Consider the following 15,392-nt stretch of genomic DNA (forward strand, 5'->3'; position numbering starts at 1 on the left):
ATTTGAGGTAGAGTGCTCTTTCATTTAAACTATGAAAAATATGAGGTCAGTTTGATTTCATATTTTTCTAAAATTATATACATATATATACGTAAATTAAAACGTCATTCCGAAGCGGGCGATGAGATTTCAATTCCGGCTGCCGACAACTTCTTACGGGCGACCCCCCAAACTTTCTTTTAACTTTCTTTTAGTGCCGACAAGATATTGAACCATCTAGAGGTGCTGAGGCTGTGGTTTCAGATTCCACCTCATAGGATGTGAGGGAGGGGTTGGAAACCACTATTTGAGCTCCTGTGTTTGGTGCTCAGGGTCTGGCTGCTCAACACACTCATTCTAATGTTGGGGGAACTGTTAGAACTAATGAAATCTCTATGGATAGGGCTCAGCCTAATGCTGAGACTGTGCTCAGTGAGGTGGTTATTACTAATCAGGAGGTGGTTACTCAACCTGTTTTGGAGGTGTCTCAGGAAAATGATGGAGAAGCTCAATGGAGAGGTTCTCTGGATGATAACTTAATAAAACAGATGAATGTAGCTTTAGAAGAGGATTGGGAAATCCAGAAATCTAGAAAGAAAAAGAAGACTGTGCAGGAGTTAAAGAATTTGGTCTTCAATCCTCCCACAGTGGGGGAGGGCACTTCTCAACAAGCTCCTATTGGGGTCAGAACTAGGAGGGGGAAATCAACTTCCTTTGGATGATGAAATTTCTTTGTTGGAATGTGAGGGGATTGGCTCATCCTAGATCCCTTAATAGAATTCTTGCCCTTAATAGGATGCACAAATTTTGGATTATTGCTATTATGGAACCCTTGGTTTCTAAACATCTTCAGAGAATTACCAAAAAATTTTGTGGTTTTCAGTTTTGCACTAATATGAGTTCTGGTTGTTCTGTAGAAATGAAATTAATTGTTCTGTCATTAGGGACAATGAGCAGTTTTTTCATTTGAGATTTTCTTTGGGGGAGTTTAGTGGCCTGGCGACTTTTATTTATGCAGGATGCTCAGTTGTGGTTAGACAAGATTTGTGGAGTCAGTTGCTGGATATCAACAGTAATCAAAGCTCTTTTTGGCTAGTGGGGGGAGATTTTAACTGTGTGGCATCTCCTAATGAAAAGAAAGGGGGTAGATTGCCTGATTTTGAATCTAATCAGCTATTTCAATGAAAATATTCAGAGGGCTGGTTTGTTTGACTTGGGGTTTCTTGGACCCAAATATACTTGGAGAAGAGGAAATGTATGGGAAAGACTAGATAGAGTTCTAGTCAATGATGCTTGGCTGAAAGAGTTCCTTCACACTTCTATGCAACATCTGACAATGAGTGGTTCAGATCATAGACCTCTCTTGATTACAATTGCTGCCTCCCCTACTAATAGCAGGTCTTGTTTCAGGTATTTGAATATGTGGTCTCTACACAGTGATTTTCTCAACCAAGTTTCACTTGCTTGAAAGGACTGTAACCATCAGAATCCTTGGATCAAGCTCTGGATGTTACATAAGAAGATGGGTAAACAACTGTCACAATGGAATTGGAGTGTTTTTGGGGATGTTAATGCCAGGGTCAAGGAAGCTTAAGATTCTGTGATTAAGTGGGAGCAATTACTTGAATTGAATCAGGAGGCTAGTGCTGAACTGTTTAGAGCTAATGATGATTTAATGGAGGCCATCTCAATGCAGGAGGAATTCTATGCTCAGAAAGAAGCTAAGGTTAAATTCTGTGAGGGGGATAAAAACTCCAATATTTTCCTGCTTATATTAATTACAGGATAAGGTGTAATACTATTCATAAGATTGTTGATCATACTGGTATTTGGATTGATAGTGCTGATGGGATTGCTTCTAATGCTGTAACTATTTTATGGAGCTTTTTAATCAGCCTCAGATGGGTAGGGAAGGAAGTGGTATACACTAATAATTTGGATCTTACTGCTGTTCCTGATGAGAAGGAGATTTGGCAGGCTTTATCTTCAATTGATAATTCTAAAGTGGCTGGTCCTGATGGATTTACAACTGATTTCTATAAGAAAGCTTGACATATTGTTAAGAAAGATGTCACTGTGGCTGTACAAAGCTTCTTTTGGGGAATTGATCTTTCTGCATATTTTACTTCTTCAACTATAACTTTGATTCCAAAGGATAAAGCTAAGTTTAAATGGGAACATTTCAAACCTATCAGCTTGACTTCTGTACTTTCCAAAGTCATTAGTAAGATTATTGCAAATAGATTACAACCCCATCTTAATCAGCTTAGCAGTGTGAATCAAACTACATTTGTTCAAGGGAGAAGTATAGTGGATAATGTCTTATTAGCTCAAGAGCTGGTTTTGGACCTGGATAGACAGTGCAGAGGGGGGAAATGCTATCTTCAAATTGGACATTAAGAAGGCCTATGATACTATTAGCTGGGGTTTTATTGAGGTTTTATTGAGGATGTTCTCACTGCACTGCTAGAGGATTCTCTCCTTCTTTCAATTCTCTTATTGGTAGATGGCTATCAAATAATTATCAATCTGTTTTTATCAATGGTTGCTCCCATGGTTTCTTCAGTTCTTCCAGAGGTATCAAGCAGGGTGACCCACTGTCTCCATCAATTTTTATTCTAGCTTTTGATTACTTGTCTAGAATGCTAAATGAGGTAGCTGTTAAGGCTCCACGCTCTCTATATAGCCACAGGTCCAATTTGATTATTAATCACTTTGCCTTTGCTGATGATATTATTGTTTTCTCTAAAGCAACTAAGCCTGCTATAAGATCTATTCTCAAATGTTTAGATCAGTTTCAAAGGAGCTCTGTTATGATCTTGAATACCCAGAAATGTGTGGTTGTGTTCAGTCACAAAACTAAACCTGCTATCAAACATTGGTTTCCTGAAACTACTGGTTTTAGTGTCAGCAAACTTCCTCTAAAATACCTGGGTGCATTCCTAATTAAGGGCAGAACTAAACAAATACAGTTTGATCATATTGTGGAGAAAATCCAGGATAAACTACAATGCTGGGTGAATTCTTATCTGTCTAATGGGGGTAGAGTAACATTACTGAAAAGTGTTCTTTCCACTCTTTCTGCTTATTTGTCACAGATGGCAGTTATGAAGAAGTCTATACAAAAGATCTTGGATAGGATCTTTAACCGTTTCTTGTGGTCTGGACAAAGGAAACAAATGCATTAGACCAGTTGGAATAAGGTTTGTAAGGCCACAAAGGCTGGTGGCCTAGGCTTCAAAAGTTTCTCTCATCTTATACATATTAATTTATGTAAACATTGGATAAAATTCAGAGCTCAATCTTCTCTCTGGGCTGTCTTTATGATGGGCAAGTATTGTAAATACAGCCATGCAACTCAGGTTCAAAGGAAATTGGGAGATTCTACTATGTGGACCAAGATGTTGAAGGTAAGGATTGAGGCTGAAAGTTTATTTATTTGGGAAGTGGGGGAAGGTAAAATTAGCTTCTGGTTGGACAACTGGACCCTAGATGGGAGTTTAGACCATGGTACCTCAAATGCTTTAGATGATTCTATTCAAGTGGCTGGTCTTTGGGTGAATGGGGGCTGGAATCTTGAAGCTCTTCAATATGTATGTGAATCTTCTCAGATTGCTAGTATTCAGAAATATCCATAGATCCATCTAAAAAGGGTAGATTAGTGGTAAAAAAGGGTCATTCACAATCCGTGACTGCATTCCTTAGGGAATTTTGCTTCCCTCATCAGGTTGTGGAATGGGGTTCTATGGTGTGGAGTAAATTTCTCTCACCATCTATGTCATTTTTTTGCTGGACACTTTCTCATAAATTCCTTCCCACTGATGACATTTTGAAATTGAAAGGATTAAGTGGCCCCTCTTGGTGTGTTTTTTGCAAGATGTAGGAGAAATCTGTGAACCACTTGCTCTTTAAGCTTTCCATAGTGCAGCAGATTTGGGAGGTTATTTTGAATCAGGTTAATCTTCCTATGCAGAATCTGTTCTGGGGAGATTTCTTTCAGTGCTGGCAAGATTGGCTGATTGGCAAGATCTTTGTGGTGCCTTGCATAGTGGCTTGGTTTGTGTGGATGGCAATGAATAAGATGAAATTTGAGGAAGCCACTTTAGGGGTGAAGAAAGTGGCTCATAATTGTATTGCATTGCATATGTAAAGAAACTTTGTAAACATAAGAACTTTCCAGAGTTACTATCTCATGGTGATCTGGGTACTTCCATTCCTGTTAAGCCCATTCTGGTGGGGTGGCATCCTCCCCAAAAGGGTTGGGTCAAAGTTAATATTGCGGCAGCTTATATCCCCATGCTGGCATGGGGGGTGTTTTTAGGGATTGTGGAGGTGTTTATTTGTTATATTTTCAGTCTCCTGCCTTTGCTAGTGACCTTCTGGAAGCTGAAACCCTGGCAATCTATTGGGCCATTCTTCTAGCCAAAAGATTTGGTATGTATCAACTTTGGGTGGAATCAAACTCAAGCACTTTTATTAGCATTGTGAATGGTTCAAGAGACAACCCTTGACATCTGGTATACTTGTTTAATGAAATTCAGCAAATGGGGCAGGGCCTACAAATCAGTTATTCCCACATCCACAGGGAAAGGTAACAGGCCTGCTAATTGGTTAGCTAGAGTGGGGCTTCACACTGATCATACCCTTATCAGTAAATCTGCTCCCCCTCCATTGAAGTTACTCATGGAAGGGGATCTTTTACCCATTCCTTTTGTTAGATAATCTTTTTCATAGGTCTTTAATTGATGGGCTCACCCTGCTGTTTAATTAGGGTGTGTATATATATATATATATATGAAAGCCCAAAAAGGCTAATATATTAACTAGAATTAAAGATACCGATACAATGTGTTGGAGGGCCCAAACATGACATCCTTCACACACCATAATTACAAGTGGTTCCAAAACTAGGAAATACAGAAAAGTACAGTGGAGACATAAAGAAATAACCTAAAAATGCTGAAATACATATTATCAGGTGGCTAGAAAGCAACCCAATTTGGTTTTGCCTCTGCCTCTGCCTCTGGTTCTAGGGGAGGAGCAAACTAATAGATTGGTAAGATGATTGTCATTGCCAATAGTAACCAATGTATCATCCAATATGTTCCCGAGATGGAGTCGGCCTCCATTCTTCTTCCTCCTGGAATACGCCTGTCATTCCTCTTCCGAAGATTGACTCGCCTGATCTTGGTCTAAAGTGTACTGGAGATGTGTATGTTGTTGAACATTAGAGGCAACTACATGTTGTACCGACTGATCTGTTATTTGATCAAAAGAGCACTTTCCTGTGTCTTGCATGTAAATGAGTCGTCTTCAATAACAGTGGGTGGTATAAGCACAACTGGATCTGCAGCTGTAGTATGTTGTTCTTCTTCAGCATTTGCGGTGTTGGGAAGGTTGGGAAGAGGAGGTGTTGGGAAGAGGATCAGGTTGCATCTTCTCAATAGGGATAATAGGTGACTGTTCTTTGGCGATATTCGGCCTTAGATGAGGATGTAAACGATATCAAATAATAGAGCTGTGGTCAAACATACTACAATGAGAGCAATAAGAGGGGTGTGGTTTGATTTCAACCATTTGTCAATACCTGTTGTGAGTGATTCCAATTCATATTTGGTCCAGAGCTGGTTGAGTGATATCTCTCTCAATTAACACACAAACCACAGAGGGTCTGATGACAGCATGCATAGGACTATCAACCCTGAGAGATTTACCGTAAATAATTGCTAAGGAGTAGAGAATTTCCAAGTTGAACAGATGTAATTTATCCTCAGAAAATTTGTCCAAACTGGAATGATAGGGGACTCTGTTTTGGGTCGAAACCAATAGTTCACTTCAGAATTTTCATATAATGGTTGTCGATTTTGATAACTTTTCGAGAAAAGATGCGAGTGTAATCAACATCATTAGACAACTGAATCAGTATGTGCCTACCGTCAATTAAACCATTATTCTAATTTCCAAATAGCTTCATAGCCTCAAACTCTTTCCGAATGTTTTCCAATTTTGGGTGTCCATAAAGAAATTTCCCTACTGGAGCAAAACGTCAAGAGGACGCGAGAGTACTAGCTTCGAACTCTGTGAGAATAAGAGCAGACTTTCTATTTTTTTTCCTAATTTTTTTATGAAGGTGTGATCGCCACCACCTTCAAGAGTGTCTTGAAAAGATTGCAGAACATTGCAGGACTTGCCAATATGAAAACCAGACTCTGAACCTGAAGGAGGAACACGAGTAGGAAAAGGAATGTCGTCGGCAAGTGCAGTGACATAAGAACGGATCGTGGATGCCATCTCCAAAGCAGCTAGGCGAGCCACTGGAAATAGGCGAGCAAACTTCGGAAGTAGTAGAGCTGCAAGCCGTCGACTGCGGGTGAGAGACGCGAGCCGAGTAGGAAATGTCTGTCAGGCAGAGCGACAGAGAAAGAGAGACGATACGAGCCATGAAGACTTTTTTACCCTTCCACTGCGGTTGAACGCGAGTCGTCAACTGGAGGGAAGTGCGTCGTCGAAGCGCGTCGTGGACTCGTTGACTGGATGATGTCTGCGAGAGCGTGAAACTTCGACTCGCGGGAGACGACAGAGAGAAATGAGAAATCAAAGAATCACTATCGGGAATTGCCATGTGGGAGCAAAACCCTAGCAAATAACGATGGCGCTGCCGACGCCATATATATATATATAATATAATATAATATAATATAATGGTGGGGTCGTCGTCGTCGCGCATGCTCTGCTAGGGTTTCACTTCAATGGCGAACCTTGGTTTCCACTTCACTGCATTTCACTTCGTCACACTCGTTCTTCTCGTCGCTTTTGTCTTCGTCTTCATCCTGAAGCGACTGCTCACGATTTATCGTCTCGAGGTTGAAAGGTCGTCGGGCTCGGCCTTTGTGGCATCTCGTGCTTGTAGGAAAAGGGCTCGCGTGCGATTTGCGTCTTCTTCATGTGTCATTTTGGCAGTCCTCTGCTCGGCGTTTCCTCCTTCCTTCACGCGCCAGGTGCTCTGCAGCGCTAATCCTCCTTAGGCTCTTTTTCCTTCACACGCCAGGTGCTCTGCAGTGCTTGTCTGAAACAGGATAATGGCCTCAGGGCTTTCCTACGCCGCCGCCCTCGCAGGTGATAATCCCGCCAAACCCGTCGAAAGTGCTTGTCTGAAACAGGATAATGGCTTCAGGGTTTCTCTATGCCGCCGCCCTCGCAGGTGATAATCCCGCCAAACCCACTGATGCTATAGTGTTTCACAATCGCAACTCCCCTTTTCACCTTGTAGATAGTCTGATGTTCCCGCAGATGTATCATGATTCTGTTGCAGGACATAGAGATTGCAATCCTCATAAAAAAGTAGAGAAAAAAGCGGGCAAACCTTCTGTATTTTTCTCTGACGCTGAAATTTCAACGTGTGCAGGAAAATACAAATTTTTGCTAGTTGGAAAGTTCCAATTAGGTCGCCCTAAGATGAAAATTATCCGAAATTATCCGTTATCCGGAAGGTTTTTAAAGATTTCAAACTAGTTGAGGCTTGACAGGTGGGTCTTTTCGACGGAAGACATATTATGATACAAGCGAGCATCGAAGAAGATAACACAATAATTTTCTCAAAGAAATTCATTACAGTCGATGAGAATCATATGAAAATGTTCAAATGAACCCCTGATTTTGATCCCAACCAAGAACCCCCAATTGCATCTATCTGGTTCTCATTACCTGAACTCAAGCAATTCTTTGACCTACCTATCTTATATGCAATTGAGACTATTCTTGGAAAACCTTTGCAGGTAGACACATACACAATTCATTTCTTAAGACCTTTTATTGCAAATATTTTGATTGAAAGAGATAATACACTACCCGATGTAAAAAAAAGTCTGGCTTGGTTCTGCTTACAATGGTTATTGACAGAAAATTGTTATGGAACAAAAACTTCACAACTGTAAGTACTAAAAGTTGTTCATACACCTGCAAGAGAAATGTTTCAGATTGCACCTACAGTTGAGAACCAATAGTCAAAAGCAAGAACATACTGTTTTCGGCAAACCCTATGACGGCCAACACTAGGAGGGAATCACAACCCCTGAGAACCCTTCTCCGGACCATACTATAAGGGATAAAGTTCAGATCGAAAGTCAAGATGACCTCGCAGCTCCTATTCAGAAAGCATCAGGTGCAGAGGTTTAGACCGAAAATCAGAATAGCCCCGCGTTTTCTATTTAGGAAGCATCAGGTGCAAATGTGACAATTCATACTGCACATACACTGAAACCTATCACTGTGGCAACGACTGACTTTCCTTCTACTATGGTTTTAATATCTAATCAGACCGATGATCACATGAGCCAGTCTTCAGATGAAGAATGATAAATTTACACTTCTCGGCAGAAGAAGGCTGGGGGCACACTCCAACTTGGAAACTTAATGGATGATACTTTGGTTACTCCTGACACTGACACGACACTTCAGAATTTAATATCTGGCTCCGTCCTAAAGCTAGAGGTTGATGTTTTAAATTTTTTTAGTTTATCTATAACCTTTTGTTGGGGTAGTACTGTACTTGGTATCGTATGGGTAGGGCGTCTTTATTGGGCCCTCCCATACAACCATTATGTATCTTTTCTATTTCAATAAAATAAGCCATAAGACTTCTAATGGTGATTTCGGTCATAGTTGATTCTACCGCTGGAGAAGATCTCGTATCGTTGACACTCGCTCCAACGTCTGCAACTACGTCGACTTCGACGTTCGCACACCTTGTCGTGGCTCGCGTCGCGATATTTCCACTGCTCGCGTCGTCATCTTTTTTTGTCGCGATCGTTCCTCTGCTCGACATCGACGTTCGCACCTGCTCTGCTCGACGTCGTCATCTTCCACGCCTCTATTGCTCGCAGCTATCGTATGCGCCCAACAGCTCCTCTGCCTTTCAGCAACCTCGCAGCAATTTAACTCCGACAGCCTCTGATGGCGTTTTCTTCTTCTTTGGTTGAGCCTGACAAAGTCTCCTTTGCTCGCGTGGTGGGTAACCCTCAGGAGGAGTCAGCAGTGGTATTCCCCTCAAGTTATAAGGAATGTCGTGAGGGTACAGATGATTGTCCTTTTATTAAGAAGAGAAGTAGGAAAGGAGGAAAAAAAACAATCTTTTTCTCTGAATCAGAAATTTTTACCCTGACGTAAAAATGATTGAGCATCCTAGATAAATAATCGAAATCTAGAATGAAAATAATAGAGGAAAGGGGGTCCCCCTGTTTAATGCCCCGACAAACAGTGAAAATGCCATAAGAATTACCGTTAACCAACACAAAATAATAGTTGTTTGTGAACCATCTTTTAATCAGGGTGCAAAAACTGGGATTGAAACCTTTAGACTTCAAAACGTTGATAATGAAATCCCAATTAATGGTATCAAAGGCTTTCTTGATATCTAATTTGATAACAAGATTGTCACCCCTGCATTTTTTATCAAGATCCTGCAAAATTTTTTGGTTTAAGAGTATATTGTTAGAAATATCATGTCCTTTAATGAAGGTCGACTGGTGGGGGGAGATGAGAGAAGGAAGATGGGGTTGAAAATCAGTTTACAGATGATTTTAGTTTTAGAAATCACTGAAGTGAGCGAGATGGGCCTAAAATCCTTCCAATGAGTTTTATCATTAGTTTTAGGGATAAGAACAATTAAAGCGACAGAAAAATACTTTCCAGGGTATTCACCCTGAAAGAAACTTTGAATCACGAGAACCACCTCTTTCTTTATGATGTCCCAACAGGAAATATAAAGAGCAGAAGTGAAACCATCGGGGCTAGGAGCCTTATAAGAACTAATATCTTTAAGGGTAGTGAAAATTTCTAACTCATTGGGGTGGTTGGACAAAGAGAGGGAGGAAACAATGTCCCTCTGATCCTCAAACAATTCCGATAGAATATCAGTGACCGGGAGAGCCTCAGCATAAAGAGAAGAAAAATAATCAGCTGCATTAGAACCAATTTGATCGACATCAATGAGTACATTACCCTCATCAGTAACAATTTTAATAATGACATTTATATTACGACGATGCTTGATAGTAGCATGAAAATATTTAGTGTTTCTGTCTCCGTTTTTGAAATGAGTGTCACAAGCTTTCTGTCTAAGGAAATCCTCCTCAATAGTGATTTCCTTCAAGAGAGTGTGATGAGCATTAGCTAACATGGCAACAAGATAAGGAGTGTCTATCACCTGTGCCTCTAAAGCATCGACCTCTTGTTGGGTTTTCGAAACCCTCGAATGAACATTGCCAAAAGTATCCATGTTCCACCTTTTTAAGTAAGAAGCATCGTTCTTATGTAATTGCTACAAAATGAACCAAGGGTTACCACTTCACCGCGAGACCCAAGCCTGCTTAATCAAATCAATAAAAGTAAAATCAATAAAAGTAGGATGAGAAGTTTTAAACTGATAACGAGCATGTTTGGAGTGAAAAGTCAAGCTAAGCAAAATAGGATTATGGTTCGATGCAACATGATTAAGATGTTTGACATGTATAATGTTATAGTAACTCATAAAAGCTGAATATCCCAAAAATCTGTCCAATCTTTGCATAAGAAAACCCCGCCGCCAAGTGAAAGGACCCGAAAAGCCTAAATTATAAAGGCCAGCATCCTCAATATCTCGCAATATGCTCACAAAAACGGTTGATAAGACTTGTATCAACTTTAGCACACCCCTTCTCTCCAACGACGATATGACGGTGACAAAATCATATTTAGATCCCCTCCAACGAACCAATTATCAGAAATAGTAGCACCCATATGAGTAAGTTATTGCCAAAGGAGAAGTTTGTCCCTTAAAAGAGAGCTGACATAAATGAAAGTAGCCCAACCAAAAAAATTCTCCAACTGATAATGAGTAAGAACATATTGCACATTATCTTCAATAATGTTAAAGTGATATCTTTTTGTTAAAAGAGCCAAATTTAATTGTTCATATTACTATAATGCATGTAACCCTTGAATTTCTTAATGATATTCTCTTTATGAATCGTTACAAACGGTTCCAAAAGAACAAAAATGTCTGGCTTATGGACCCTACATAAATGTTTTAAAAGATTAAATAAGTGGGGGTACGCCACTCCTCTAATGTTCCATACCAGAATGTTAAACATTTTGGCCTATGACACCCCCTCCTCGCAAACCTAGGGTAGGGGGAAGATGCAATGCAAGTGCTCACCCTCCGAATGGTATGTGACATCAATATTGTTTGCCTGTGTCATAATTGGGAGTTCTGAATTCCTTCTACTTCTTCTCCTGCTATATTTTGAATTGTCCATTCAGATTCTAAAGCCATGGTAGCCATAGCAGATGGGTCCGACGGTGGGGGAGTAACCGATGGAGTAGTTTGTTGATTATTTGCTTGTGGGGGATTCTGAACCTCAAATTGTTCGGCTAAAGCACTAGGGATCTGAGCCACAATTTCCGGTTCTTGTGTGGCAATGAGATCCGCAATTCCTTCAACTCTCTCCGTGGGTACAGAGCCCACGCGTGCTACTTCACCAGAATGAGCAGCACTGGTTGCCTCCAAACAGGGAGTAATTGATCAACAGGGCCCACGCAAGGTACTTCTGCAGACTGAGTAACTGGTTCAAAATGAGGAGTTCGAAGAGCAGATTTCTGCTCAAGAGAGGCCACACGACGGGAAGTGGATTTTCGCAATTCAGGGTGCAAGTGAAACAGTGTGCCAAATCATGGCTACACATACTGCAGTGCAAGCAGTAGTGAGGATGTTTCTCATGAAACACCAGTTGCCAATATCCCGTATGATTAGATCCAATCCAAACATCTTCCGGAGGAGGTAAGGTAACATCTCGTTCTATTAAAATTCTAGTCATTGAAGGTCTTGTTAAATTGAAGGTAGGGGCATCAAGCATCAACGGCTTACCATACATAGCAGCAATAGAAAACAAAATTTTATGATTGAACAGATGCACCTTTAAGCCCAGAAGGCGAAGCCAGACATGAATAATAGGTAGCTCAATCCTAGGATCAAACTCAATTGTCCATTTGAAGACTTTCATCCAAACTTCACGAAAATGAACAGTTCTGCTTGCAAATAGTTTAGCATAGTCATCCTCATTAGAGAGTTGGATCAGCATATGCCTGTTATCAAGAGCACCGATCTTCCAACCCCACGATATAGGAACTTACGTACAAGATGGAAACGACAGACAAAGACAAGAAAGGAGTTCTCAGAGTCAGAGAGAAAAAGCTCACACTTCCCCCCACCCCCCCTTTCTTCCCTGAGACTTGATAAAATTGTATTCCCCGCTAAGAACAAGTGATTCATGAAAAGAAGAGGGAAACACAAACTGCGGAGTGCTGGAGGAGGAAACCCCCGCAGTGACGCCTGCATACGTCTTCACCATATCCGACGAGAGAGCGAAGAGGCAAGAAAAGAAGACGAGAACGGAGGAGAAGCCAAAACCAAACGAAAAGGAAAGATCTCACCAGAGTGCGACCGTCGAGAGGGAATCCATGCCGTCAGCATCTCCGAATCGCCGCTCGATCGCAAATATATATATATATATATATATATAATCAAAATGATTCCTTGATTATTTATATGAGGTCATTTTACTGGGATTATTTTACGCCATATTAATATGGTTTTGGAGCTTAATTGACTCTTTTATAGGCTTTGGATCAATATAGCATTCCACAAAGAGTCAGGGATCACTTTAACACATAGAACTTTGACTTTCGAGTTGTAACTCATTTTGTTGTTCTTTATTTCATGCAGCATCAACTATGGAATCTTGCACAAAGAACGACTGCTCTACCATTTGGCCGCGGGGCATTTACTTTGGCCACTACTTACACTCTTTTGACTGAGGTTTGGAAGCTCCCATTTTAGTTCTTTCTTTGAGGTTTTATTGAACTATTCCATGGCTTCAATTTCTTTTTGTACTACTGTTCATTTCATCCATTATTTCTATTTTATCTTTGGTGAGAAATAAAAGTTTACGTTGGATTATTTATTTTACCTAGGCACTCTTTGTTCCAAAGCTCATATTGGCGGGTCGATTACCTTCTCAACAAAATGCAACTGTGAGTGTTTTTTCAAATCTATAAACTTCTTCAAACATTATGTTTTTGGTACCTTATCATTTATTTATCATTGTTTTTTGTATTATTAGCTTGGGGGTCATTTGGGATCACTTTTTTTCTAATTTTTATTTTTATTTTGTTTTATTTAAATTTTGATTTGAAACAAAACCTAATTCGCTATTTGATTGAAGTGTGATTGTTTTTACAAATATTCAAAACAATGAAAAGTTTCGAGTGTTTTAAAAATATGTTTATTTGATTTTAGAAATAAAAATAAAAAACATGTAAAAACACAGTGGAAAAACATGCTTTTAAAAACAAAATTAAAATTGATCCCAAAAAAGTCCTTAGCAATTGAGGGCATGTTGAATTCCTATTTTGCCGGTCTTACTGGGTTCATGTTGCAGTGTTATGCTCTACTTTTCTTTGATTCCAGCACTCTAAAAATTTGAAATCCACACTTCCAGAGAGTAATTTCCAATTTTTTGTGTGTATATCATTTGTTTTCTGTTAATATTTTTAATTTGATGGTTAAACATATTCTATGGTTTTTCTTCCATTACTTTTGTTTTTATCAATTCCATTGAATAAAGAAAGAATTAACAAACTCTTATGGACAACTTAGGGTGTTATTGTTTCATGCATTGTCTCATATTATGCTGCTGGAGAACTGATGGCTGTATGATACGCTAACTTCTGGCTTGTCTAGAAGAACTGATTTCTTCCTTAAGGAATGCTATAATCTCTTGATTATATTCAGCCTTCTTCATTCTTTTTTAGCATTTTTTTTTTGTTTCATTTTTTTGTACCTATCAGGTTAATCTGGACCCAAATTTAAGGAGCATTTCGGAACTCAAGTCTTGGCCAGAGTTTCACAATGGGGTTGCTGCAGGACTGAAGCTAGCACCCTTTCAGGTTCTTTTATCATATTTTTAATTTTATCCTTGATATTATTACAATTTTTATCATAGCTTTAGACTTTTCTGAAATTTTTATTGGTGTTTTGCTTTCCCATTCTTTCTTGTTTTATTGTTACATGCGGTTGCAGCCATCCATGCTGCATTTATATGCAAGATTTTATTCATTAGTGAAGTTTAATGAATGCGTTCATCCATGTTGTAAATATAATTTTCTTCTAGTCTCGAAACATTCATTATCGATAAGGTTTTTATGATTTTCTACAGGGGAAAATGTCCAGAACATGGATTCTATACAACAAGCCTCAGGAACCAAACTTCTCTCATGCTGGATTACTTCTAGCTTTAGGTTTGCATGAGCATTTGCGGGTTCTCATGATTAGTGATGTCTATCGCTATCTTGCACAGGTATGCCTCTTTATTTCTATTAAATTTTCTGGATGTGCTCGCTCGCAAACTTCTATTTTTTTATGCATTTAGTGAATGTGTGGCTGGGAAATAGAAATTTTTTTAGTTAGTAGGATATTTGGTTATGCCTGATTAATTAATTGGTTTGATACTACACATATTTGAGTTGAAGCGGATTGGTACTTGGGAGGTCAATTATATAATTTTACCACCTTTGAAGGTAATATGATCATATTGGATGTTTGACATGAATTTGGGTGCCTCTAGAAAATTTGGATGTATTAACACGATTTTTGATGCGGTTGCACACACTGGTTCGGATAATGGTGCTTGTGAGCAAATTTTGGACATTCATATTATCCATAATGTTTTGTTAATGTTGTTTAAATCCATGGATGCTTCAGTGCCTCAAAACATTTTGTTAATGGACTAATATGTTTTTCATGCAATGACATGGATATTAGTGCTTTATGTTTTAGTCAGGAACATGCAGGCTATCCACGAAATTATCTTTTTTCCTTCTAAAATCTTTTTGGACTATTTTGGTGCATTGATGCCTCTTAAAATAGGATATCCATGGATTATTTTTTTTATTTTTTGATGAAGTTGACCTGTTTTCCCTAATTTACATGGATTATTTCATAGCAAAAATAATTTATATATATATATTTTAAATTCTGAAAGTTTCATATGTTTATAGACCTTTGGCTCTAATTTATATTTTTTTTTGTAATTATCTCGACATTTTCGATATGATTTTTTGCTTTATTTTTTGAGAGTTTCTCAGCATAAGTAGTTGAAAATTTGGATAAATTTATTTCTGATTTTTAAAGTTGAATTTTTTTTAAGGCCATTATATAATTTTGAAAAGTTGTGGAATATTTATTTTAAAATTTGCCAAATTTCTTTTAATCAATAAATTCTCAATCAAGTTTGTTTGTCATGTTCCTCCCGCTACCTGGAACTTACGTAATGCGCTGAAAATTAAGAAATAGTTCCCATCGGTGTAAACATAATTTT

General features: G+C 39.0%; 1 protein-coding gene across 8 annotated transcripts in view; it reads left to right on the forward strand.

Annotated features, from left to right (window-relative positions):
* The window catches only part of LOC110023194 (anaphase-promoting complex subunit 1), a 160,504-nt gene that overhangs the window by 93,010 nt on the left and 52,102 nt on the right, over positions 1 to 15,392 (forward strand). For 7 of the 8 annotated variants that reach the window (XM_020722477.1, XM_020722480.1, XM_020722481.1 and 4 more), the window contains 4 exons: positions 12,740 to 12,832; positions 12,988 to 13,047; positions 13,864 to 13,962; positions 14,232 to 14,372. In XM_020722477.1, the coding sequence (XP_020578136.1) occupies positions 12,740 to 12,832; positions 12,988 to 13,047; positions 13,864 to 13,962; positions 14,232 to 14,372 (393 nt within the window). The remainder of the gene's footprint in view (positions 1 to 12,739; positions 12,833 to 12,987; positions 13,048 to 13,863; positions 13,963 to 14,231; positions 14,373 to 15,392) is intronic. The other variant, XM_020722483.1, reaches the window with a different exon arrangement.

The sequence above is a fragment of the Phalaenopsis equestris genome, unplaced genomic scaffold (assembly GCF_001263595.1).
Source record: "Phalaenopsis equestris unplaced genomic scaffold, ASM126359v1 Scaffold000223, whole genome shotgun sequence".
NCBI classification, from domain to species: domain Eukaryota; kingdom Viridiplantae; phylum Streptophyta; class Magnoliopsida; order Asparagales; family Orchidaceae; genus Phalaenopsis; species Phalaenopsis equestris.